The 25,724-nt window shown below is 47.5% G+C and overlaps 1 protein-coding gene across 3 annotated transcripts in view; it reads right to left on the bottom strand.

Moving 5' to 3' along the window:
- BRSK1 (BR serine/threonine kinase 1) overlaps positions 1–25,724 on the bottom strand; it is a 47,631-nt gene that overhangs the window by 3,771 nt on the left and 18,136 nt on the right. The window contains exons 3-18 of one of the 3 annotated variants that reach the window (XM_053360957.1): positions 25,431–25,516; positions 20,523–20,663; positions 18,949–19,065; positions 16,447–16,480; positions 14,241–14,309; positions 13,417–13,563; positions 12,051–12,082; positions 11,106–11,270; positions 10,034–10,131; positions 9,012–9,162; positions 8,427–8,487; positions 5,593–5,800; positions 4,444–4,492; positions 3,233–3,356; positions 2,061–2,241; positions 97–186 (exon numbers count right to left, since the gene is read on the bottom strand). In XM_053360957.1, the coding sequence (XP_053216932.1) occupies positions 97–186; positions 2,061–2,241; positions 3,233–3,356; positions 4,444–4,492; positions 5,593–5,800; positions 8,427–8,487; positions 9,012–9,162; positions 10,034–10,131; positions 11,106–11,270; positions 12,051–12,082; positions 13,417–13,563; positions 14,241–14,309; positions 16,447–16,480; positions 18,949–19,065; positions 20,523–20,663; positions 25,431–25,516 (1,753 nt within the window). Of the gene's footprint in view, positions 1–96; positions 187–2,060; positions 2,242–3,232; positions 3,357–4,443; positions 4,493–5,592; positions 5,801–8,426; positions 8,488–9,011; positions 9,163–10,033; positions 10,132–11,105; positions 11,271–12,050; positions 12,083–13,416; positions 13,564–14,240; positions 14,310–16,446; positions 16,481–18,948; positions 19,066–20,522; positions 20,664–23,764; positions 23,920–25,426; positions 25,517–25,724 lie in introns of those variants that run through there. The other 2 variants (XM_053360958.1, XM_053360959.1) reach the window with 2 other exon arrangements.

Genomic DNA, 25,724 nt, shown 5'->3' with positions numbered 1-25,724 from the left:
TGACAGAAACCAGCATGGGCAAGAGCGGTGGCTAGCACACTGCTCATTGCTAGACTGCATCCATCTAAGATCAAGCAAACCCATTCAAACACCTACCAGCGAGGGCTTGCACAGAAGGCTGGTCGTGTGTGCTGAGCAGTTGCGCCTGGATTGTTTCCACAACTCGCTTAAACCGGCGGCTAGGACCTAAGAATGAGACATAGGCATTCAGGGTCAGGAAGGAACAGGGGCTCCTGGAGATCCTCCAAAAGACAAGATTCCAGGAGCAGGACACTGCTAGGGCTGCATGGTGGGAAGATGCACTCATAAGCAGTGCAGATCCTAAAACCAAGCTCATGCTGAACTCTGTATGGGTGGGTTTAAGACTGCATTAATATTAGAGATATTAAGGCTTTAACGTCTCTGCTTTGTTAGATACCATACTCAATATATGGTTTTAGAACAAACTGCTTATTTCTGGGATCCAGAACAAACTTGTCTGAAGTGCTATGTGCTGTTTTAAAAACCATTCTCTCTCACACCATCACACACCCCTATTTATAAATAAATTAAACACACACACACACTCATAGTCTACTTGCTTCAGCACTGCAATATGCCAGTAACAACTGTGAAATGAATGAATTTGGATTCCCAAGTCAGACGCTGGTGCCTTTTTAGACTCTGGGATAGGTGCTATGTTGCCTCTGGAGAGGTTGGTGTTTGAAGTTCCTGTAAATGAACTCTGATCTTCCCTCCAAGGGAACTGGGATCCCCTTTCCCACCGTGGGCGTATCTACAGACTCTAAGCTAGTTTAAAAGGTAGCCGTTTCATGCAAGGCGCTAGTGATCTCTATACAGGGCCCTTTGCCCTTTCGTGAAACTATGAATTCTGCAGGACTCTTTGGACGAAACCACAAAACTGGTGAAAGCTGATGTAAAATAGTAAGATACATATGCCCCATGTGAGAATCTCCCATGCATTGTTCATAACCCACTACCAAACGTTAAAAACAAAACAAAACCCCACAGGCTCTGTGGGACATCCCTAGAATTCAGCAGCACCATGTGTTGCTCCTGTTGTCAGCCCCCAGGAACTGCAAATAAGCAACTGGGAATCAGCTTTCGCTGATTCTTGAAGGCAGAACTGGCAGTCTCAAAGAAGGGAAATCATGTGGAAAGGCAAGTTGCAGGACCCAAAATAATAGCCATTCAGGAGACTTTGCTCATACATTTCCAGCCATGTGTTTGCAATGATAATGGATAGAAGCTGCTTTTCTTAAAACAGTCCTTTCCTGGGGGGTCCCAGGGAATCCCAGGGTATGTAAGCCTGTGAGGCGTATGGCCTATCTCTTCTACTAAAACAGCTGGAAACATCATTTTTCTTTCAATGAATCTAGTGGCCACTATTAAACTTACTCTCAAGTAAATAAAAAATGTACACATCTCCAAGAGACTGAAAGGTGATTAGGTTTTTGTATCAGCGAGGGACAGAGGAGGGAGGTATCCAATCAACTCTCCACTGCCCCATAAATATCTATTTTTATTCATACTTGTCCAAAGATATACAGAAGCTCATACCCAATACAAAGTATCTTTTTATAATACACCAGAATAAAAGAAATGCTTTCAAAATCTAATCTAAAAAAGGAACGGAAGCAAAAACAAGAAGAAAAAGGAAAAGAAAGTGATAGAGAAGAGAGACAGAGAGGGGGGGGGAAATGAAGAAAGATTAAAAAAAATACTTCTGATTCTCTATCCTGCGGTTAAATATAGCATTCACTCAAAAACGTCCAACTATTCTATAAACCAATTTTTCTATTAAAAAAATTCTATAAATTCTATAAATTTTTCTATAAATTCTATAAATTTTCTATAAACCAATTTTTCTATTCTATAAACCAATTTTTCCCAATCTTCATATCCAGATATTACAAGTTCATTTTCTCTTTCACACAAAAAGCCAGCAAGAAGTTTTCAATTCTTAATAAATGCCAGTAGTGATTTTTCTCTCATTAAAGGTGCCCAGTAGACACAATGAATCCCCAAGGCCACTCAAAGGAGGATCCTAGGACACTCACCTGAGATGAGGGTGAAGGTGACCGAGTAGATCCCGCTGTCCTTGTGCGCCTCCCCACCCTCGGAGTAGCTGATGTCGACTTGGAACTTGACGGGTTTCTGGAAGACAGAGGGGCCACCCGACGACTTATATTCGGCCCGGAAGCTTGTTTGGGATACAACGCTGTGACTCAGGCTGGGGATCTGTGAATGTGATGAAACACAGGAGATGTCAGCCTACTGGCAGCGTTGGGCAGAAAGGTCCATTTCTATCAATTTCTCATTTTTCTAGTCTTCACATTTCCACATCGGCTTGTGATTAATTTTTTTATTTTTTAAAAAAGTCCTTACGAAAATTCACCAGCATTTTAGTCCGAATTCCTTCTAATATACACCTGCTCCTTTCAAATTTTAGCCTAACATGCACAGTTCTGCAGAGCAGCTTCCCCTATTTTTTTCCTGTTCTTTTCAATAATGTCTGCATTCCCGCCTTAACACTGTACCCTAACATATATGCATTTTTGTACACCTTAAATGGTTGGAGAATGGCATTTCAAAATTCGGAGAAGTGTGAATTTTGAAAGTTGACCATGATTTGGTTCACGTATTGATTTGGAAAGTGTGGATTTTGTAAGTCTGCCTTTAAAGGCGAATGGAATCTCTAATTTCTCCCCCATCTTTACCCACAAACCACGGATGGAACTCATCCCTTCCCAGGGTCATGCTAATTCCACTGCGGTCATCAGCACCCAGTAGGCCTGTCTTAAAGGTAAAGGTAAAGGTCCAGTCGTGACCGACTCTGGGGCTGCGGCGTTCATCTCGCTTTATTGGCCGAGGGAGCTGGCGTACAGCTTCCAGGTCATGTGGCCAGCATGACTAAGCCGCTTCTGGCGAACCAGAGCAGCACCCAGAAACACCGTATACCTTCCCACCAGAGCGGTACCTATTTATCTACTTGCACTGGCGTGCTTTCGAACTGCTAGGTGGGCAGGAGCAGGGACCGAGCAACGGGAGCTCACCCCGTCGCGGGGATTCAAACCGCCGACCTTCTGATTGTCAAGTCCTAGGCTCTGTGGTTTAACCCACAGCGGCACCCATGTCCCTTTTTAGGCCTGTCTTACTTGCCTCCATATCCTATTCTTCACGGTCTCCCCAAACACACACATTCTTCCCCTCCAGGGCCTTCAGCACTCACCGAGAGGAAGGCGTGTACGATATCAGCCTTGATGGAGCTCAGGGGTTTGTCTTTGATGACCACGAAAATTTGTTCCTCTTTGTCTAGGTTGATAAAATTCCCAAACCAGGATTTCTTGGCTAGTCTGAAAGGGGCAAAAGCAGAACAGGAAGGCTGTGACAGCCTGCAAATAAGCACGGCAAAGAAGGAGAGGTGCCCACTTGTTGCCACTGAAGCCTGAGCCTGTGGCAACTGCACAACCACAGAAGCACTTATCAGGGACTGGCTGGACGAAGAGGAGAGGTGGGAGGCACCAGCTGGGGAACCCAAGGGAAACTCCGGAAGAGGAAAGCTCAGAGCCCAGGGATTGGCGGTGGGACACTGAGGAGAGGCCAGAGGAACAGGATTGGGAGTAGGTGCCGGATGCTGATGGGGCAGCAGGGTTTAGTGAGCAGGAAGAGCCTGTGACAGAGAGCAGTTCAGACTCTGAGGCTGAAGCAGAGGAGGGGAGGGGGCAAGAGGCTGATGAAGAATCCAGGGAGTCTCCCTCTCCTGCTGCAAAAACATGCAGAATAATGAGGAGAGCAGGACAGAGGCCAAACGTGTACAGACGCAGTTTGAGACTGCTTGGGAAACATCTGGGAGAGGAGGAGCCTTAGAAAGGGTGGAAGGCAGGGACCTTCAGTCCTGACAACTGCTCCAAAGGGACAAGACTTACTGGGAAGTGTTGCTGTGTTCTATGCAGTTTCCTTGAATAAAGAGTTAACTTCACTGGCCACGGAGACCTGCATTCTCCGTGCTGGCCTGTGTCTGACTCCGATGAGTCCACTTGGTGCAGGTGGAGGGTGGGGAGATTTGGATCTCCCCATGCCAACAACCACATATTTACTGTGGAATCGAATTGCCATCCAGTCAGAAGCTCCCTTGTGCTCTTGGCAAGGAGATGTATCGATTCCCCTGTCCCTTTGCCAGTGGAACCTGCGTGCCTTGCCTGGCTGCCCTGAGCAGTGGAGGAGTGGCCCAGGGAGCATGCACGCTCCCAGTCACTCTAAGCCAGAGTACAAAAGCACCATTTTTGCACACACACCCTGGATCTGAGCCCTTGGCTAGTCTTGCCAACTCCTAAATACAACCCTGCATCCAGTAAGGAATGAAGTTAAAGAACAAGGAGGGAAGGGAAATGAAAGGAATTTTCGTCTCCTTCCTTATTGCCACTGCCTTCTGATACTCACTCAGGGGATGATTCTGGAGTAAGACTGGACATTTCTTCTGGTGTAGGAACTGCAGGGCGAGGAGGAGAAACATGAAATGTAAAACAGGAGTGTGCGTGACCTCCTTCCCACCCACTCCAGTGCTTCAAAGCAAAGCTGCACTTGCTGCTGGATGTTGAGGACAAAAACAGGGGTGGCTAGGACTTCCACACAGCCTTGCTTGGGCAAGAGCCGTAGCTCAGTGGTAGAGCATCTGCTTTGCTTGCAGGAGGTCCTGGGTTCAATCCCTGGAATCTCCAGGGAGGGCCGGGAGAGTCTCCCTGCCCAAAATCCTGGAGATACTGCCAGCCAGTGTAGGCAATAATGCTAGGGGGAATCAGTGTTCTGAGGCAGCATGAGGCAGCTTCCCAGGTTCCTATTTTGCACATTTCCATCCCTCTCTTATATTTGTCTGACATATAATTTATACCATGGATGGCAAATTGCCAACCTTAGCCTGCCATGGGTTCCAATTTAGCCCAAGAGGCTGTTTCCCCAAAAAAACTGCACCCACCTATCAATCAGGTGACATCATCCCAATTGGCAGATGACATCAGCTGATGGTTGGGGACTTCATCCTGCCTGGTTCTGCTGCTCAAGCTAGCTTCCCCCGGAATCATAGATCCCTGACATCGTTATGACATCTGTGGTCCTGCCCACCTGTCAAAGTTGGCCCATTGGGTGGAGAGATAAAGATTTGGTTTGCTGGACCACAGAGGTTCAGCTTCATGTAAGCAATTTGTTGCACAACGGCATTATGCAAACTCCCATTTCATTCATACGTGCACGCCCTTTTGATTACTCTCTGTGCTCTTGCCCTTTCATTCTCGATCGTCCCCAGTCATAGGCACACATCAGTCCTGATGCAGCTGTACCCTCTGAATGCTCCTCTGCCTGCCAGAATTCACTGCTCTTGCACATGCGCAGGAAAGTGCTTTAGATGCTCACACAGAACATCTCACACACCACCTTACAGGGGGCAAAGTTGCCATGCGTTAAGGATGGGTCACTCACAATCCCTTTGTCAACACTGCTTTTATACCTTGATTTGTCTTTGGCACACACAACCGCTACACCCGCATGCACCTGTGCACACACCCTCCCCAGCAGGGGGCGGAACTGCCCACTCACCTTGTAGTTTCCGGCGGTGAAAGCGCGGGGAGCCCAGGAAGCTGTTCTTGATGGAGTTCAGGCGGGTCTTCCAGGCCACGCCCGCCACGCCCGGGCTGCTGGGCGGCGTCCCTCCGGGGGTGCCGCTGGGGCTCTCTTTGGGCGTGTGCACAGGGGTGCCGAGCGGAGTGGGGAGGGGGCTTCCCCGAGGGGAGGGGTGGGGGGTGACCTGCAGCACAGATTTGGGTGGGGGTTTAGTAGAAGGGAAAAAGCAGCGGGGAGAGGAGGGCGGGTGAGGGGGCGGAGAGTTGGGGGGCAAGGGGAAAGGGGCGGAGCGCCGGCTCTGCAGGGCCCGCTCCCCTGCCGGGCTGCCCTTGGCCGGAAGCGTCTGAGTCTTCGCAGGGGCCGGGGGAGGCGATGGGAGGGAGAAGCTGAAGATGGGGCTCTGGGTGTGGGGAGAAGTGGGGGGGAGGAAGAAAGGTGAGGAGGGGAGAGCCGTGAGATGGGGGTGAGTAATGGCAGGTGACAGCCCCACAAGCCTGCTCCCAAAGAGAGTCTCGCTCTGTGGCCCAGACAGAACTCGGTGGCGTGACAAATGACCTGATTTCGTAAGGATCTGCCTGCTCCATGGCAAGCCTACCGTGGGATATCTGTGGCGCCCAAAGACTACATGTCTCCTTCCAGCCAGCCTGCGCTGCAGCAAACCTGACATCCACTACTCCACCTCCCCTCCATCGCTTCTCCACGGGGCTTTCTTGATATTATGTCCTCCTCTGCCTGTCTGCCTCCCGGGGAGACCAGCCCTCTGCTTCCTCCTCCCGCAAACAGCCACCCTTTCCTACAGAGCAGCTGCTCCAAGCCCGAAAGTGGCCTTCCACAACCTGGTGCCCTACAGGTGTTGTTGAACTCCGGCTTCCATCATCCCTGACCACTGGCCAAGCTGGCTGGGACTGATGAGAGAGCCAGAGCTGGCTTGCATCATCATCAACCTTCATCTTCATTTATTTATATGCTGCTTAAGACCCAGGCGGCTCCTAAGCAGCTTACAAAACATATATAGCCCCATTTGCAGAATGGTTAGAATGCAGCATAATTTTTAAAACACACAAGTAAAATACAGCATAGAACAACCCCATTAAAACATTAAAATATAAATGTGCATGATTGTTTTAACAGATGAATCCCTTTAAAGCAGCCTGGCAGTTGAAACAGGAGGCCCAAGAGATCAAGGGAATGTCTGCATCAGCTGGAAGGCACCAGGGGAAGGCTGCCCTGCCCCTTTCTCACAGGGAACCTGCCCTAGAGGCAGTCAAACCCTAAATAGCCAGCCTACTGCAAAGAGAAGCTTCCTCTTCTAAGGGTTTCTTCCCCCATTTGCTTCTGTGCACCTTTACTAACTTTGTGACAGGCTGCAGTTCAAGGGCTGAGGTCTTCGCTGGCATGGAGGTGTCGTGCTGATCAAAGCTGCACCAGCTCAATTTCTGCCTTCTGTGCAGCTAGTAGCAACAAAGAACCTGCCTCCAAACAGCAAAGGGCTTTGCCTACTTCCACAACAGCCAACATGCTGCACTGCCAATGCTACCTAGCCTACAGCTTGTTGCTACTTTTAGCCAAACCAACCATGGCATGAAGCACACACAGCAGAACCTCTTACGTATGCCCTCGTTTACTAAATTTCAGGCACAGAGTGCACAGGTGAGGGATGGAGTTCTGAGGTCTGGATCAGCACTGTGATCTGGGACAAGGAGGGAATTTGACCCCGTGTCCCCACCATCTTTCTAATCCAGAGCTCCCTGCCCTGCTCTTCTGGGGCTGCTGTTTGTTACCCCAGGAGAAAAACTGCAATTAGCAGCAAAGGCAAAAAATAGCTGCATGCAGGGGAGCGGGGAGATTTAGATCAGGGCTGTGGGTGGAGCAAAGAGTTAAATCCCTTCTTTCCCATACCATGATCCCGATCTCGATTCCCCCCTCCCCCACCAGCTGCTATTGAGAAACCAAGCACACACTTGGGCAGATCATGTGCTTAATGCCATGCCTAGTTTGGCCCTTTGCCTTCCCTTTGATCACTTCAAACTGGTTTCTCCCCTTGCCTCCAACTTTCCAGATCTAGCTGTGGACCTGCCCACATTTTCAAGGCACCCCACCTCAAACTCTTGTTCCCACAGAACTTTGAGCCCTGTCCCTTTCATCAAACCCTACCTGCATATACACCATACATTTAAAGCACATAGCTCCCCCCCCAAAAAAAAATCCTGGGAACTGTAACTTACTCCTCGCAGAGCTACGATTCCCAGCACCCTTAATGGACTGCAGTTTCCAAGATTCTGCAAGGGTGTGTGGGTGTGGGTGTGCATTAAATGTGTGGTGTATACACAGCCCCCCCTCTCTCTCTGACATCCCTCATCAAAGTCTACACATGTCTTCTCTCCTTTTCTCTTTAAGGTCACTACTATATTTCACTGACAGAGGCCAGGCATGTTTGAAAGCTAGGTACCAGGTGGCAATTCAACAGGTCCAGCTTTCTCCTGGCATGGGGATGCAATAAGGGGGGAGAGGGGTGCATGGGGGAGTGATATGCACTTGGCTAATTTTCTGCCTGCCGTGTATGCAAGCCCCACTGTGAGGAGAACCAGCGATTGACTAAGCACCTCTTCCCTCCCCTCACCAACTTGAACTGAGTGCAAGATGAGATGTGAATGAGGCTGCTGGATCTGCAGATCTGTTTCCAAATCCCAGTCCCTCCAAAACCCACTCCCCCCCTTCCCTATGCCCCACAACACCTTTGCCCACCACCCAATCTTCTGCCCCTTTCCCTTCCCCAACTCTGTAATTTCTCCAATATCTCAGGTACTCACCCTGGGGCTACTGAGGGGACTGGAGGATAAGCCAGTGGAGGCACCACTTACAGATCGAGACCTGTTAGTTGGGGAGAAAGCCATATTGAGGGTTAGTACCGTCTTGGGGGGTCAGATGAGACACACAGGAAAAAAGCAGGAGATACACAAAAATGTTTTTGCAGAAACAGCAGTAAGGGGAGCAATGCACTGCAGTTCTGTGCAGTTTTCAACACAACCCGCAGGGGCAGCAAAGATCAACAATGCACAAGGGCAATTCTAACAACTGAAGAACGGGACATGAAAGTGTTAAACAAACTCTGTGTTTGCCTCCTTGGCAGAAACTAAGTATTAAAAATGAAATGTTAACACAAAGAGCCAGAGGCGGCTAAATAACTGCTCTACATGCAACTACCAGCAAGAGACAGCAAAGTTTTGTTAGTCCAGTAAACATACATTGAATTCCTCGTGCAGCCACTGGATGGCAACCAAAGGTTAAAATATTTGCACTTCCCAGTTCCAGGAGCAGAGGAAGCGCACACAAAAAAGGCAATGGCGCCTCCTAATGCCAGGCTGCGGAAGAGTCGCTGCTAAACACATACTCACCGCTGGCTATGTTGTGCCATCTCTATGGCCCTTCGGGCCGGAACGGGAGAACCGCCATCGGTGACACTCAGAACTTCCATGGACTTCCGCTCAGGTCGGCGCTTCCCATGTCGGTTCAGCATGGGCGAGTCGACTCGCTTCCGAGGAGGGTCTAGAATAAATGGGGGGGAGAGAGATGCAGTACTTCAGTACTCAGAGGAAGAGAGCCACATTTCCAAATACTCTGATGCCACCTCTCTCTCCCTCTCTCTTAGAATCATACAACTGTAGAGTTGGAAGGTACCCCGAGGGTCATCCAGTCCGACCCCTTGCAATGCAGGAATCTCAACTAAAGCACCCATGGCAGGTGGCCATCCAACCTCTGCTTTCTCAAACACACACACTGCTTTCACTGGGCCCGGGACAGAAATTTATTGGGCAAGGGGGTAATGGTGACGAGAAATGCAGTTCTCAGGGCACCAACAGAAGTCTGCAATGCATTCAATGATGGGATGCACAAAAATACAGCTCTCGCTTAGATGTGGTGGCAACAGTGGGATACTTGTAGGAGAATGTCTTCAAGGACTGTACCCTAGAGTAGTTTAGAGCAGGTGTCGGGAACCTTTGGCCAATCAGATGTTGCTGGACTACAGCTCCCATCAGCCTGAGCAACCAGGGCCAATGGGTAGGGGGGGTGGGAGCTGTAGGTCAGCACCATCCAGAGGGCCAAAGGTTCTTCACACCCAGTTGCATAGGTGACAACACCTGTTCATTGCCTTTCAGAACTTTTCAGGTTCCCCAACAAAGACAAAATCCCCAAATGAGACATGGAAAGAGGGAGGGAGTCCTTGGAGGTTGCCTATCAACCCAGCAGCATTTTCTCAAGGGCCGTTGTTAAGAAGGGGGCTCCAAGGTGTTCCGAAAATGTCTTTTGGATCCTCCGGGAGAACTGTGTCTGTTGGCATCTCCCTGGGATTCCTGGGAACAAGCCTCCCACTCCTGCACCTTGACGTGTGTCGGGAACGGGCTCCCTGACATCTCACCAACATCGTTGCGCGGAGGCAGATCCTCATCCTCGCAGCTGGGATATCTCTCTTTGCGGTCAAGGAGCAGATAGTAGATCATTTTCTCCTGGTTCTCCCTGAAGTGGAGAGGGGGACAAATTGAGGGAACAGGGTCAGGATGCAGGCAGCATCTTCCTCCCCACAAACCCAAATATTTATGCTTAACACCCCCCTTCCTGCTGCTTCCTGATTCTTTTGTTTTTCATCAATGCTTTTGCCAAGAACCAAACCTCAGCCCTCCTTCACCTCTCGTAGAACACACCCATGCCACAAACCTATGGGCAGTTTGAGCCAGTGTGCAAAAGCTGTTGCAACTTCTCTCAAAGAACTATGGGAACTGTAGTTTTGCAGGAGTGCTGAGATTTCTCTGTGAGAACAATCCTAGCTTCAGGAACTTCCAGAAAACCTATTCATTCAGCATTCATCCTGATTTGTTTGCAGGGAGGTTAGATAACGTTGCATCAAAGCAAGTGGTGCTCCACCTTTATTGTTTATGTTTGATAAAAAAAGAGTTCTAAAGCACCAGTAAACTATGCGCTACAAAAGCAAGTGTTACTTCACATTGTCTAATGCCTTTTCCTGTCACTTTCCTACTTGCAGAAAGTGGGAAGTGGGTTTGTTGCTCAGAATGTCCCAATCAACTATAATTATGCAAACCTGAATTTGCCTGCAAATGATGGAATCTCACCCCCAAACAGCAGCTGTCTGGAAGCCCCCTTCCTCCTATAGCTCCCAATTCCTAGCAGGGAACCTAAGCTGCCTACAAACCATTTTACACACCAGTCACAAGCTCTGAAGCACATGAGACCACTATCTTGCTGAGGCAAAGCAGGTCTGGCTTTTGGTCAGTGCCTGGATGGCTGACTCCCTGGGAAACACACGTATCTCACCTTGGGTTCCAAGGAGGAAGGAAAGGTGAGATACAATTAAATAAATATAAAACCTCCCCCAAAGCATTCCTCCACTAGTTCAGTGCATCCCCACAGTGCAATGTGCAAAACGTTAGACAGGCTCTCCTTCCCCATTCCAGCCACGTGCCCCAATCTCTCACCCCTCGGTCTGCAGCTCCTGCTTCAACTTATTCTTGTCGCGGAAACAGCCAAGGGAGTGCATGCTCTCCAGCACGTCGGGGTCCAGCTCGCTGACTGACTGAATCCGTCGGATGGCCACCTTCCTAGGAATCGGCTGCTCTGGCTCTGGTTCATTCTTACCTCCCCTGGGAGAAAAGAAGCACAGACCACCAAGAGGAAAGTAAGGTTTGGCCAAAGGCGACTATCAACCTCAGGTTGGCAAATGCTGGCCAGCCCGGCTTTATATTTTCACAGTGAAATGTGTATGTCAAGTTTTGAGGTTGGGTTTAGGGTTGTCGCTCCCCCCCCCCATGTAATTTTTTTACAATTAATTGTGTGTATAACAATTAATACTGTATGTCTAACAAAGCATGGCTTTTGTCATGATCTAGGGTCCAGAAAAGAACCTATTTATTACGTACCTATGGAAATACTGTTTCAGGATTCTATTTTGCATCAGCATTTTAGTATTGTTGTAACAGCTTATAGCCAAAAATAAATAAAACAAACGCAATATAATGAATATGACTTTCGCCTTTCTGGCGCTCATGGATACAAAGCTATGTTTGGACACATTTAAGCTGGAAGCTCAGACATCAATGAGGTGGATCTAGGGCAGGGTTCCCCAGACTTGGGTCTCCAGCCATTTCTGGACTAAAATCCCCATCATCCCTGACTAGCTAGGGATGGTGGGAGTTGTAGTCTGAAAACAGCTGCAGACCCAAGTTTGGAAACCCCTGATCTAGAGGAAGGGTCACAGTTGCCAGGGATGTATTTGACTGAGAAACTATTTATACTCTGCCCATCTCCTGGGTTCAGTTTCTCCATGTGCCCCCCCCACCTCATACACACATATCTCCACCCAGTGAAGCCAGAAAATATTGAGACTTGGTGGGAATCAAAAAGAAGGATCTGGAGGTACTCACAAGAACCATGGGTGCTTCTGGATCTGTTCCAGCTAAAGTTGCCACATGGAGGGGGGGAAACAACAACATTAGAAACTTTTTCTCCTTAAATCATCTATAAATGCAATCCTCTACAAGTCTACTCAAAAGAAAGCCTCACTGAGGTTGGCGAGGCTTAGTCCCAAGAAAGTGGATGTCAGATCTAAAGAGCTCCCCACCCAAAACTATGTTATTGCTTCTCTTCCAACTAAGGATGGGCAAATCTACCAGTTTTAGTTTCTGATTTGTCCAGTCTTAAGTCCAGCTCCCCACATTTCTGCATCACTTTGCAGGGAGGGGGCAATTTAAAAGCCCTCATGAAAACTCATCATGATGTTAATGGTTGGATGGGAGGTTGCCTGCTCTTGATGGAGTTGCACTCCCTCTGAAGGAGCAGGTATGCAGCCTGGGGGTACTCCTGGATCCTTTGCTGTTGCTTGAGACTCAGGTGGCCTCAGTAGCACAGGGTGCCTTCCATCAGCTTCAGCTGGTGGCACAGCTGTGTCCCTATCTGGACAGGGATAACCTACGGTAACTTCTGTCATCTATGCTCTGGTAACCTCCAGGTTAGATTACTGCAGGGCATTATCTGTAGGGCTTGGAAACTTTAGCTGGTGCAGAATTTGGCCACCAGGTTGCTCACTGTGGCAACATAGTTTAAGCATATAGCACCAATCCTAGCCCAACTGCACTGGCTGCCATTTAGTTTCCAGTTCTTATTTTTATTATGTATTTTGCTTTCTCATGTTGTGAACCACCCTACGATCTTCGGACGAAGTGGGTATAGAAGTTTGAATAATAATGATAATAATAATAATAATAATTTATCCTATTATCTACATTTTTGCAAAGCATATTTTCTCTAGTACTTATATTTTCCCTAATATAATGCAATTTGTATGTCACACACACACACACATGGATGGTTATACCTCTATAAGTCTACTTCTTTTTGTTTTCTGTGTAATTTGTTTGCACAAATGTGTGATTCTGTGTAATTTGTTTGGAAAAACTGAAGTAATGTGTACAAGAATACATGAAAAGTGTGCCTTTAAAAAGCATTTTTTGGTAAATATTTTTTCAACTACAATTCTGTAAATTTTAAATATATTTGTAAATGTTTATACACATCTTACATTAGTATATGCATTTTCCGAATACATTACTCAGCTGCAGGAGTGCACTGCAAAATTCAGAGAATTGCAAATTTCAAAAAGATGGCTGTCTCTTGGTTCATACATTGTTTTGGAAAATGCAGATCAGGTGAATTCACCTTTAAAGGAAAAACGAATAAAATGTCTTCCCCTAACCCTACTTTAACAGCATTTGCACCACCGGGATTACTCACACTGAGTCTTTTCTCGGGCTCCACCTCAATCATGCCCCGCAGGAGGTTCTGGCAGTCGGGCGGGATGAAGTGGGGCATATGGAAGATCCCCCGCTTCACCTTCTCAAGCAGCTGGCGTAGGTTGTCGTCGTCAAAGGGTAGCGCTCCCTGCAGGACAAAGGACGAGAGAACCGACCCCAAAATGAAAGCTCACACAGATTTTTCAGTATTGAGATTTCAAATGCAGAATGGGGGGGGGAGGGTTGCGTTTAAATTCAAGTTCTAGATGTTTGGCATTTAGTGCCACCTGACCCTTCCAGGAGAGGTTCATCAGGCTCCTCGCTTTTGACTTGTAGATCTTGAAGATCTTTTTACACTGGCAGGCCTTTGTAACCATTTCGTTTTTATTTTTTAGGCTAGCTAATGGTTATCTGTATTGTTTTCAGTTGTTGTTTTATGTTTCAGTGTTGTGCTCCACCCCAATACTTTGTGATGTGGCAGCACGGAAATGTGTTTGTAAATAAATAAAGAACATACAACTCAGAGATGGGGGACCTGTGGCTTTCCGGACGTTGTTGGACTACAACACCCATCATCTCTGACCATCCATTGGCCAGCTGGGGCTGATGGGAGATGAAGCCCAACCATACCTGGAGGTATTCACATTAGTGAACTTCAGTCCATCATGTCCATTAGTTTCAACAGGTCTGCTCTGAATAGGACCAGCATTGGACATAGATTGCTCTGAGCAAGCTTGGAACACCTTTGCCACAGGGAGGACAACACGGTAGGGGGCGGGCAGGGGGTGTTGAATAGCCTGGCAATTTACTGGGGAGCAGCCTTACCACCAGCAGGGCAAAGAGGATGACTCCGCAACTCCACATGTCAGCGCGACGTCCATCGTACTTCTCCCCCTAAGGAGCGAAGAGCAGAGAGATTTGGTGGGTTGGCAACTTGGGAGGGCAGGGGCAGGACAGGGAAAGCTTGGCTGGGAATGAATGACAGACAATAAAGAAATCAGAGTGGAGAGTGGAAGGCTCGCCCAAGTGTTAAGAACAGGCGGGAAGGGGATATATCTCCATAAGGATGAGAGAACCTTGTCTCTCGCCACCTGCCCCAACTCCTCCTGCCCTCGCTTGGTCCATTACTCAGCAAGCTCTATTGTCTCCTGGCTCCAGTCTATGGCCATCAAGAAGGGATCAAAATTTCCCCATCTTCCAGGACTGGTTGATGTTCCCCTTCCCCAATACCCTCCACAAGCAGTAGTGGCTGCTGTAGTGGAGCAGAGCCACCCTCTCAACATTGGCTTTGCTGCAGCTTATGCAGACAGGGCTGGCATGAGCTGGTGGCACAGCTGGGCTGTGTGAATGACACAGCCAATCGGGCACTTCTCTCTGCAGCCCCGACCTTGCAGCCACCCTGACCCAGCCTTGTCCAGGTGAGCTGCACCAGGAGGGTGACTCTGCCCCCCCCATCTGCCCCTGTTCACAAGTGGGTGGTGCTTCTTCCCAGCATCAAAAACGACTTATTTCTGGGGGAAGGAATTCAGTAGATATCCTCCAGGTCACCGAATTTAAATTTCAGATCTAGCGGCTCTGGAATGAAGATTATGGTGCTTTAAAAGAGTTGTTCTGAAGAAGCTACCATATTGTACAGATCAAGGCCTTACTAAAGCAGAGATGGGGAACCTATGGACCTCTATCGTGGGACTACAACTCCCATCAGCCCTGGTCAGCTGGACGGGGCTGATGGGAGTTGGAGTCCAACCGTGCCTGGAGGCAGGTCGCAGGTTCCCCTTCCCAGTCATAAAGGGTGTGAGGGATGAGAGACAAGCAACTACCAGTCTCCTCCAATAACACCTTCCCCTGTCCAACCCCACATATAATTAGAGCAGTCGCCAAGTTAAAAAAGGAAAGGTAAATTTATCATATGAATTGTAGTTGATTAATCAATTACTCACTTAAATCTACACAAATGTGAATATAAGTGGGGGGAATCGTTCTACAAAATGGCATACTTTACTCCGTTATTAAATTACACAAGCCTGAATCGCACCAGGCACCATCCTGGATACATGACCTTTCATACATAGGAAGGGGTGTCTCTTTTAAAATGCTGCTTGCTATCTGCAGTTTGTTAAGTCCTTATAGGAAGAAAAACTGAACTAGGTCCACGCAAATGCTACAATCCTATATACCTTTCTTCCAACCCGAGGATCGCCTTTCCTTCTTGGCGACCTTCTGGGGGCCACATGCCAGGGCTGGGCAGGGCCAGAGGAAAAGTGGGCAGACCGAGACATGTGAAATTTGCCTTTCTGCAGAAGGCTATTTTCCACACCCACCTCCCTACCCTCCATCTAGACAAACAGGAAGCATGACCAGAGCCCAAGGACCAATTCCAGCCAGGCAAAAACACTTGCGGAGGGTGTGGATCATGTCTGGTGAAGGCTGTGGCTCTGGATGGACTGTGGCCTGAGAGCCCTGAGGGCCAGGCAGAAAGGCCTGGAGGGCCACATTTTACCCCCGTCCCTGCTATAACCTGTGAATAACTCCCATTCAACTTGATGGAACTTAACCTCTGAGTTGACAAACATAGGATTGTACTGTGAGTTAGTTGCCCATAAGTCCCACTGGAATCAGTGGGTGTTAAGTCAATCACTGATACCTTTTCACATTTATTTAAATGGGATGTAAGCGCAACTAGTTTGGTTTGAATTCGACCCACTTCTGAAATCCGTTGACTGATTCAACAGAGTCTCCTTTTAAGTCAACCAAAACTGCTCCCTACTTTCTTGTTTTAACGAATTAAGCAACCAACCGTTCAATCCTATACATGCCTACTCAGAAATCAGCCCCACCCAGATCCATGGGGCTTATTCCATGGCAAATGGGTAGAAGATGATGACATACGACTGGGAAGCCATTATCCAACCCAAGTAAAGCCTGGGGCCAGGCTTGACGGACCCCCTGGTTTGATCCCTGGGCAAGAGGGAAGGGAAGGAGATGCCATCAAGGCAGGGGAGGGGTGTGGGCACTAGGCCTGAGTCCTTACCTTGATCACCTCAGGACATGCATAGTGAGGAGAACTGCAGCCCAGCATTGGGGGCAGAAAAGAGAAAGACAGAGAGACAGAGGAAGAGTGAAACGCAGGAGAAAGCAGACCCCCCAGGGCCTCGGGTTCAAACAGGCATGTGAAGAGGAGCCTGCGGGACTTCTTCCCACCCACCCACAAGCCCACCACCCCCAAAACCTAAGATGTATTTGTGGAGGGAAAATGTTCCCCCTGTTCATTCTTGTCCCACAAGTGCTGGGTGGTTTCAGCTGCCAGGTCCAGGCTGGCCACAAGGAGGCAAGAAGAGAGACTGAGGCAGTGAAGGAGCCTGCACATACATTTAAAGCGCATGTGGCACACATTTGGTAAGGTAAAGGTAAAGGACCCCTGGACGGTTAAGTCCAGTCAAAGGCGACTATGGGGTTGTGAAGCTCATCTTGCTTTCAGGCCGAGGGAGCCGGTGTTTGTCCACAGACAGCTTTCCGGGTCATGTGGCCAGCATGACTAAACCGCTTCTGGCGCAACAGGACACAGCGACAGAAACCAGAGTGCACAGAAACGCCATTTACCTTCCTGCCCCAGTGGTACCTATTTATCTACTTGCACTTTGATGTGCTTTTGAACTGCTAGGTTGGCAGGAGCTGAGACAGAGCAATGGGAGCTCACCCCATTGTGGGGATTCGAACCGCCGACCTTCTGATCAGCAAGCCCAAAAGGCTCAGTGGTTTAGACCACAGTGCGACTCACATCCGCCTAGTACACATTTAAAGCACGTGAACTAGCACACATGAAGCACATGGAACAACTCCTCAGCCTTCCTTGGCACTGCCCTCCATTTTTTTCTGGGGAGTGTCATCACATTGACACCATACATTTGATATTCATTTAAAGCACACAGCTCGCCCCCAAAGAATCCTGGGAGCTGTGGTTTGTTAAGAGTGCTAGGAATTGTTGCTCTGTGAAAGGTAGGAACAGTTCCCAGGATCCTCTGGAGAAGGTCATGTATTTTAAAATTATGGCAGGTATGTAGCCATAGGTGTGCTTTAAATGTATGCTAAAAGTGCTTTGAATGTATGGTGTTGATGCTGTGATGGTGGAAGTGTTTTGGGTGTTCATTATTTATCTATTTTAAATGTGAGGGGGTGGTTTTTTGGGGAGGGGGGTTACACTGCCTTTGCATCACACTGGCATTTACATCAGCTTACAAAAAAGGAAAAAGCAACTTTAAAAAATTCAAATAAAATACAGATTATAAACATTCAAAAAACAACTGCAAATTTTATAAAGGATGTGCAGTCATGTGGCTGCAACTAGGCAATCTCAAAGCATTTCCTTCAGTTCCTCCCAGAACGAAATATGTCCCAGCTTTGAGGCTAAAGAGCTGGCAAGCAAAGTTCACTTTCGGGCCAAAAAACCAGTCGTGGTATTATTCATGCTATCAGTAGTTACGTGATTTTAAAAAACAACAAAACAAAGCATATTTCAGCTGGGGGAAGTAAATTCAGATTTAGACTGTGACATGAAGACAGTGGGGCCTTAACCACAGTCCCCATTTGGATCAGGCTTTCCCACAGCTGCTATTTGTCCCAAAAGAGATGTTGCCATTGTCACCAAATAGAAGGCAGAGAGGTGCGAGGGCTGATCAGAACTGGAACAGGATCAGGGCACAGAGTTAAAGCCCTGCTCCCCTGACAGCACAGTCCCGACCTGGATCGGGGGTGGGAAGGCAAGCACACAGTAGCTGCTATTTCCTTTTTTAAAAAAACAATTCACAAAATTACTAATTACGTGAGTGACGTCACGTTCAGTTTGGGCAGTGCTGAACTTGAGAAGCTGCAGTGTGAAAAACCAGAGCCCACATCTATCTTCTTTTTGCTAGCATATTTTTTTCTTTCTTTTCCAGATTGACAGCCTTAATGGGAGAATGACTGGTAGGGCTACCAATCGGGTTTGGGAATCCCAGAGCAGAGGGTGGAGCAAGGGAGAGCCGTGGTGGTGTGGGCCAGAGAAAGCGGTGAATTACTGTAGCTCTGTTCCCTGGGAAGGGTGTAAGAGAACAGCATAGGGATAGGTGGGAGGGTCGACCTATGGCAACACAGCCAAGGGGGCATAGCTCATGTCATTCCTTGGATGAGACCCTTGTGCCACTCTATTATAGGGCTGGCAAATCCCCCCCAAAATCCACCCCTCTGCTGCAAACGCAGGAGTGATTCACATACTATACAGCAGATGTTTCTGATTTCTGGACACTCCAGTGAACCCCATCATGTGTGAAAAGGAAGCACATTTTTTAAAAAGACATGCACCAGCTTCTCTGGGTTTGCAGACGTGTGCTTCCTTCCCACTTCACGTTTTATGGTATTCCCTGCAGGAAACACCTGCAGTGCTTTTGGTGTTCCTGCCAAACAAGGATCAACTGATGCCTGACTCCTCAACCTCCTCTCTTTTGTGGTGTTGTGTGCAGCCCTCCAATCAGCCCTCCACACATAGAGGTTGGCTCACCCACAACTTGTTTCCAGCAGGCTATCTCCGACCTGCAGGGAGGCCATGCCGAAATCTGCAATCCGGATATTGTTCTTCTCATCCAGCAACAAGTTCTCCGGCTTCAAGTCTCGGTGGCTGGGGAGGTCCAAACAAAACAAATGGAGACTGGTCAGCGGGAGACACAAAAGGCACATGCACGCGAAACATCCCTTGAGGTCAAGTAGCTACATCTGGGATCATCCCAGTGAAGGAAAGGCTATCAGAATGGACTTGCTTTTCCCCGCCCCTTGAGCAGGTTTATTAAACACAGGTACTGAATCGGACTTGTGGCCCAGTGGCCAGGGAATGTGCTGGACTTCAGAGAACCCAAGCTTTCTTTTTGAAACAGGAACAAGTTTCTAGTTGCCATGGCTAGGGAAATGGCATTGGGGCTTGCTTGATCAGAATAAGAAGTAGCTATCCCAGAGTTGCTACCCTGAGAAATCATCCAAAACACACAATGAACAGCAGGGTGTTTCAGCTAGCCCTCCTTGCTGACTATCCTGGGTTATTCACAATTCACCATGTTACCCTACTATAGAAACTGTCCTGCATACTAAGATCAGGGCAAAGTAAGTCAAGAGCTCCTGAAATGGCCAGAGGTTTTGTTTTCTACTTTGCTCACTTCAGCCTCTCCTTCCTCCTCAGTGAATCTGAAACTAGACTGCATATTTCAATCAGCCTAAGCCTACAATTGTTGCGACGAGAGTTGCCAACTTATCACTGTCTCTTCACCCCTGAACAGCAGCTCAACATGCGGAACAGAGTAGGTAATGGCTTCTCCTTGGTCTGGTTGGACTGTGCAGAAGGGAAGAGAAACCTAAGGCCCTTCAGGCCTCACTATCTGACCCCTAGGACTCTCTCAAAACCCCACCCCCTTTCCAGGCTATACCCATCACTGCCTTCTGCTTCATGCTTTTCTCACAAGCTCCTTGAGCTTTGCTAATGCCTCTTGTTTGCCTTGGAGGAAAGATGGAGAGAGGAGTGTAGGCAGAGAGAAAAACCTCTGGCTTTTGAACAGCTGGGACATAACCTACTGCATAAAGGCTAAGACTGGAGTCACAGCCAATGCTCCACCCACTTTTGCCTTTGGCCACACCCACAACCGGCAAGGGGCCCCCAGAAAAGTTGCCCACAAGGCAATGTGGTCCTTGGATTGAAAGAGGCTCCTCACTCTGGTTGTAGAGCCACAGAGCACATTTCAGTGGTCCATAAGGCAGTGGACGAGCCAAACACAGTCTCAGCGACTCAGGGAAGGGACAGCATGATGGTTATGATGATGATTAAATAAATAGACAGGTAAGCTATTATTTTGATAGCTCAAAGTGGCTTACAAAATGAGGACTTTGAAATAAAGCATCATAGACAGAATACAACACAATCAATACTTACACAATACCAAGGGAACAAAATGCTATGGCAGCAGAAGAAAAATAAACCATAAGAAAAATCATTTTTTCCCCTTTCCTGCTGGGAAAAAAAAGAGCTACTTAGCAATATGTGATAACAGCAGCAGGCAATGAGCAGCCGAGGAGATGAGGGAAGATACTCACCATATAGAATAGCTATGGCAGAAATCCAAAGCTGAGACAATTTGTCGGAAAAACTTCCTGGCTTCCTTGGGTGTGAGGCGTCCCTTCTTCACCAAGTAGTCAAAGAGTTCCCCTCCTGAGACATGTTCCAAGACAAGGTATCTGACGCGGAAGGAGGCAGAGGGACCGAGAAGCAGGGAAAATCGGGAAAGAGGTCATGAGAATCCATCAGGCCTCCTGTTGAGAACAACCTCACCAAATTCCTTCTAAGCTGGAGCAATTGCAAAGCAGACTGGGAGAAAAGAAAGCTAAATGCTCTGCCACAGAAGGTGGATGGGAAACCTGGTGCCTTCCAGATGTTGTTGGACTACAACTCACATCACCCCAGACCTTTGGCAACGCCGGCTGCGGCTGATGGGAGTTGGAGTGCCAACATCAAGATGGCGATAGGTTGCCCATCCCTGCTATAGAAAGAACAAGGATGAGCAGTTCAATGTATCTTCAAGTCACTTTTGGGTAAGATGAATTACCAGCTGTTATGCAATCCCAAAACACTGTGCAGACACCAGCTGTTGTAGCTGTAGAACCCAGAAGAGAGAAGCCACAGCTGTTGCAAACATGACAAAATTGCCTCATGGAAAGCACTTCTCTGAAATAAAAACTGGGCAATGTACAAGTCATGGGTGGTAGCAGCGGCTTCACACTTTGCTTAGTTGCATCTGCACTGAGGAAAGTGTAACCAGCCCCAGGTTCCCAGCCGGCATACTGTATACAACACCACATGCAGCTAAATACACATGTGAGCAATCTCACACAGGACTGTTAACATTACATTAAGCATGCCATATATTAAACATATAAGTGTCGTTCAGCCCGGACAATGAGGTCCAGCTTCAAGGGCCTTCCGGCGGTTCCCTCACTGTGAGAAGTGAAGTTACAGGGAACCAGGCAGAGGGCTTTCCCATCAGATGTCAAGGAAATAAACAACTATCTGATTTTTAGAAGACATCTGCAGGCAGACCTGTTTAGGGAAGCTTTTAATGTTTGATGTTTTATTGTGTTTTTAATATTCTGTTGGGAGCAGCCAGATGGGCAGGGTATAAATAGTAAACTGTTATTATTGTTATTATTATTATAAGTGCTTTCCACGCCATGTCTAAAGTGGTCTTTGGCTCTCAGGACATTACAGCAGTTTGCAACAGCATGAACCTAGGCATTTCTGCTTGGAAGTAAGTCCCTGCGGTGTTCAATGGTTCTCACTCCCAATTTTACATCATATGGCGCTCCTTGGCATAATTATTCAGCAATAAAGTTCCATCAGTTCAATGACCTGGTTTGCACAGTATGCCAAACCATGGATTGTTTAGCCTAACTAAGGTTTCTCTGAATATGTCAACCTGGCCCAACAGACTAACCACGTGAAACCATAGTTTATGGTTGACTTTTGGAATCGTGGCTTTTTAAAACTATGGTTTGCTGTTATGTCCAGCCTTCTTAATTGTACTTTGTTTGGCCACCCTGTCCCAGATCCACACCAAGCTCCAAAGGCATTGCTTGGCAAGAAGCAGCTGGAAAACAAACCAAGCTCTGGAGAAACAAGCTATGGTTTGTTTGGCTGTCTGTGAGGCAACTTACAGTTTGTTGAACATAATTAAAACAAACCACGGTTTAGCATTATGTTGGAACTCAGTCCTGAGTAGATGCATTCAAGATTGCCCTGCACCACCACCACTAATATTGCTATTGTTATTAATATTTCTATAACACCGTGAACCTGAGAATCACAAGGCAGTTTACAATATAAAAACACAAAAATTAATAACAAAAACAATACCCCCCACAATTTAAAGGCTATAGATTTATTATTATACCTCCGGTCTCCCTGCCAAGTAAATTACAGTACATTTCAAGTCTACGTCGACCTAATTCTCAAAGGTTGTAATGGGGAAGCCTAAGGGTACACTGGACAGAAGTGATTTAAAAAAACAACAACCAAAAATCTATCTTGGGAGAGCTTGGAAGTTTCTTTACTCTTTCCCCACTTCACACACACACAATAGTTTTTGCCAATAAAGGAGACCTCTTATTCAGGCGAAGATTAAAGTAGTTGCAGGCCCCAAGCACTCTCATACTTGTAGCCCTCCAACACAGACCAAGTGATAGATATTTATGTTATATAGGTCCCATAATCTCTATAAACAAGAGAACACTGCAAGGCTCTCTTTGCTTGCACTACTCTACATAGAGAATGAGCTTTTGCAAATAAATAAATAAATAAAAATAAAAATTAAAGTCAGCTGTGATTTTGCCAGCAAAAGCAGCCTCAAAGTTAATGTTTAATTTACATTTACTTAAGACGTATTATACCTGTATGTCGATGAATGATTTCGTAAACCGCTAAACCAAAAAACCTGCTTTAATTGGATTTTTGTAGGCCTCAAACTTTTCCATAGGCCCTTGGGAGTTTCGTAGGCCCCAGGCACTGAGGTCTATTTTCCCTAACGGAAAATACCCTACCTATAGGTAAGACACAAAGGGGTTGGAGGAAGAAGCTGCCCGGAGGAAACATTTTGAATTTCATTTCAAATGGTTTTACAATGCAAAATTATTTCCTCAAGGCAGCAGCCTCTTCCTCCAACCTCTTTCTCTCCCTCACTCACACAAACACCTCCTCCCATTGTGTCAGCGGGAGGAGGATGACAAAGAGAGCTTATGTGTGGGGATTGCCAGTTGTCTGGCACCGCCTGGTATTCTGGACGGCCCTCTCGCACACAACACACACACACACACCACACACACACATGTTCACAGAGGCTCTGCCGCTCTGGCGATCTTCACACGCATGCAGCAACACAGCTATCTCCTACCTAGGAAACCACCCCATGGTGCCAAGAATTTCAGAAGCAGATGGGATCGCCAAACACTTCTCTTTTTTTAAAAAAAAATGTGTTATTTTACGGATCCCGTCCCTCTGCCTTTAACAGCAGACTTGACACGCAGAAACCAGGCATCTACTCTCACCTCTCCGCAAATAAATGTTTCGGCAGCTAATATTTCTGTCGCACTGAACATTAAACACACACAAAAATAGTCGGTTTGCTCAGCCTGTGGCACCCGCCGTGTGTACACACAACATGAAACACAAACCCACGCCTAACCAGCACCTGCCTTGTCGTTTCTTAGCAAACGATGTCGTTTCGATGTGGCTTTCCTCCCCCACCCCCCTGAACCAGCTTCAAATCCGAATGGAGAAAAAGAAGCACCTAGCTGCCAGCAATGCATCTGTGCAAAAGGGAGCAGTGGGTTTTGTGGAGGTGTGAAGGGGGGAAGAGGACTGGCGGTGCTTTGGGTTTGAGCGCAGAGAAAGGAGGAGACCAGCTCTGAGCACGACAGAAGCATGAACCGGCTCCACAACCACACAGGCCCCAGCTATTATTTATCACATGTTGGCATCCTGGCTTCCAGAAGCCATATGTATGGCCTGGCGAGCACACCAAAGTAGGCCCAAAGCCACAAACGCAGTTGCAGCAAGGGAGGGGAAATCATTGCAGAACAGCCAGAAACATAGACGGCCAGCCGCCTAACCACGTTTAAAATTACTTCTCAGGGTCAGACTTCACATTATTATATTAAGCACGCTCCTTTTAAGAAGTCCCCCTTTCTTAACAACAACAAAAAAAGCTGCTATTTGTCCCTGAAGATGCTATTATGGAGGGGATTTTTGGCAAGGAAGCAGCACAAGGTCAAAGAATTAAGTTCCCTTCCCTGCACCAATGCCCCGTTCCCACTCAGGACCTCTTGTGGCTGCTTTTTTATTAAGAGAGAGTCGTGGAAGGTCGTAATTGTTTGTTTTCTAAGTTGTTCAACGTTAACATGGCCTTTAGGGAGCAATTCAGTATAACCCTGCCAGCATGCTTTTTCCTCATCTCTCCACAGGTAAAAGGGAAGGAGGTTAAGCATGCAAACACACCGCACATTTAAAACATGTGACTTCTCACAAAGATTCCTGGGAACCATAGTTTGATGAGGGTGCTGGGAATTGTAGTTCTGTGAGGGGGTAAACTACAGTTCCCAGGATTCTTTTTTGGGGGGGAAACCAGTGCTTTTTTCTTTAAAAAATGTTTAGGGGTACTCTAATTTTCCCACTCATATTGAAATACTGCCCCTCAATGAGGCCAAACTTAGATTCATAAAATGTTTAGGGCAGGGGTCAGCAAACTTTTTCAGCAGGGGTGCCAGTCCACTGTCCCTCAGACCTTGTGGGGGGCCAGACTCTATTTTGAAAAAAAAGAATGAACAAATTCCTATGCCCCACAAATAATCCAGAGGTGCATTTTAAATAAAAGGACACATTCTACTCATGTAAAAACACACTGATTCCTGGACCGTCTGCAGGTCGGATTTAGAACGCAATTGGGCCGGATCCGGCCCCCAGGCCTTAGTTTGCCCAGCCATGGTTTAGGGGTATGCATCCCCCTGCGTCCCTCCAGAAAAAGGCATTGGGGGAAATAATGATAATAAGAGCAGCAGCAGCAACCACCACCACCACCACCCCACTTACCTGGGAGTAAGGCCCATCTAAATCAACCAGGCTTACTCCCAGATTAGGTGTGGTTAGGACTGCAGATTTAGCATGTTTTGTTTTGCTTTTAAGGAAGCAGAATGTTCAGGGAAGAAGTTTAGAATATCCCTGAGGTGGACCAGGATCCCCTGTGGCTACAACCCTGACTAGAAGGGATCCCCAGAATTTGTCCTGGAAAGAGGATCCTCAGCAGATATATCAACAAACAAAGTACACTACCCCCCCCACCCCCATTCAAGCTATGAAGTGATTTGCTCATAGGAAGCTCTGCTCCACTCTGATGGGGACATGTGAACATGGGAGGGGGCTGGGGGGGAGAGGGAGGCCATCTGCAAATAAATACCTACAAATATTTTTTGTTCTCGTAGACATCATGGAGTTTGAGCACATGGGGGTGTTCAATCAGCTTCAGAATGGCAATTTCCCGCTCCACCTAGAAGGGAAGAGGGAGAGAATGCATGTGTGGTTATATACAGGGGGTAAAGAACAAACTCTTTTGAGCACTGCCCATGTCCTAGGATCTACAGAAGAGGAGCTTCCTCCTGGGTTCTCCGCGAAAGAGAGTTTGAAATAATTTATGAGGTATTATTTGTGCAAGATGCCTGGAGTGGGTTTCCAGCCAGCTGGAGGAGGTCTCAATC

This window comes from Podarcis raffonei, chromosome 13 (assembly GCF_027172205.1).
Source record: "Podarcis raffonei isolate rPodRaf1 chromosome 13, rPodRaf1.pri, whole genome shotgun sequence".
NCBI classification, from domain to species: Eukaryota; Metazoa; Chordata; class Lepidosauria; order Squamata; family Lacertidae; genus Podarcis; species Podarcis raffonei.
Note: the sequence above shows the minus strand (reverse complement) of the source record. Positions and strands in the feature narration are given on the sequence as shown.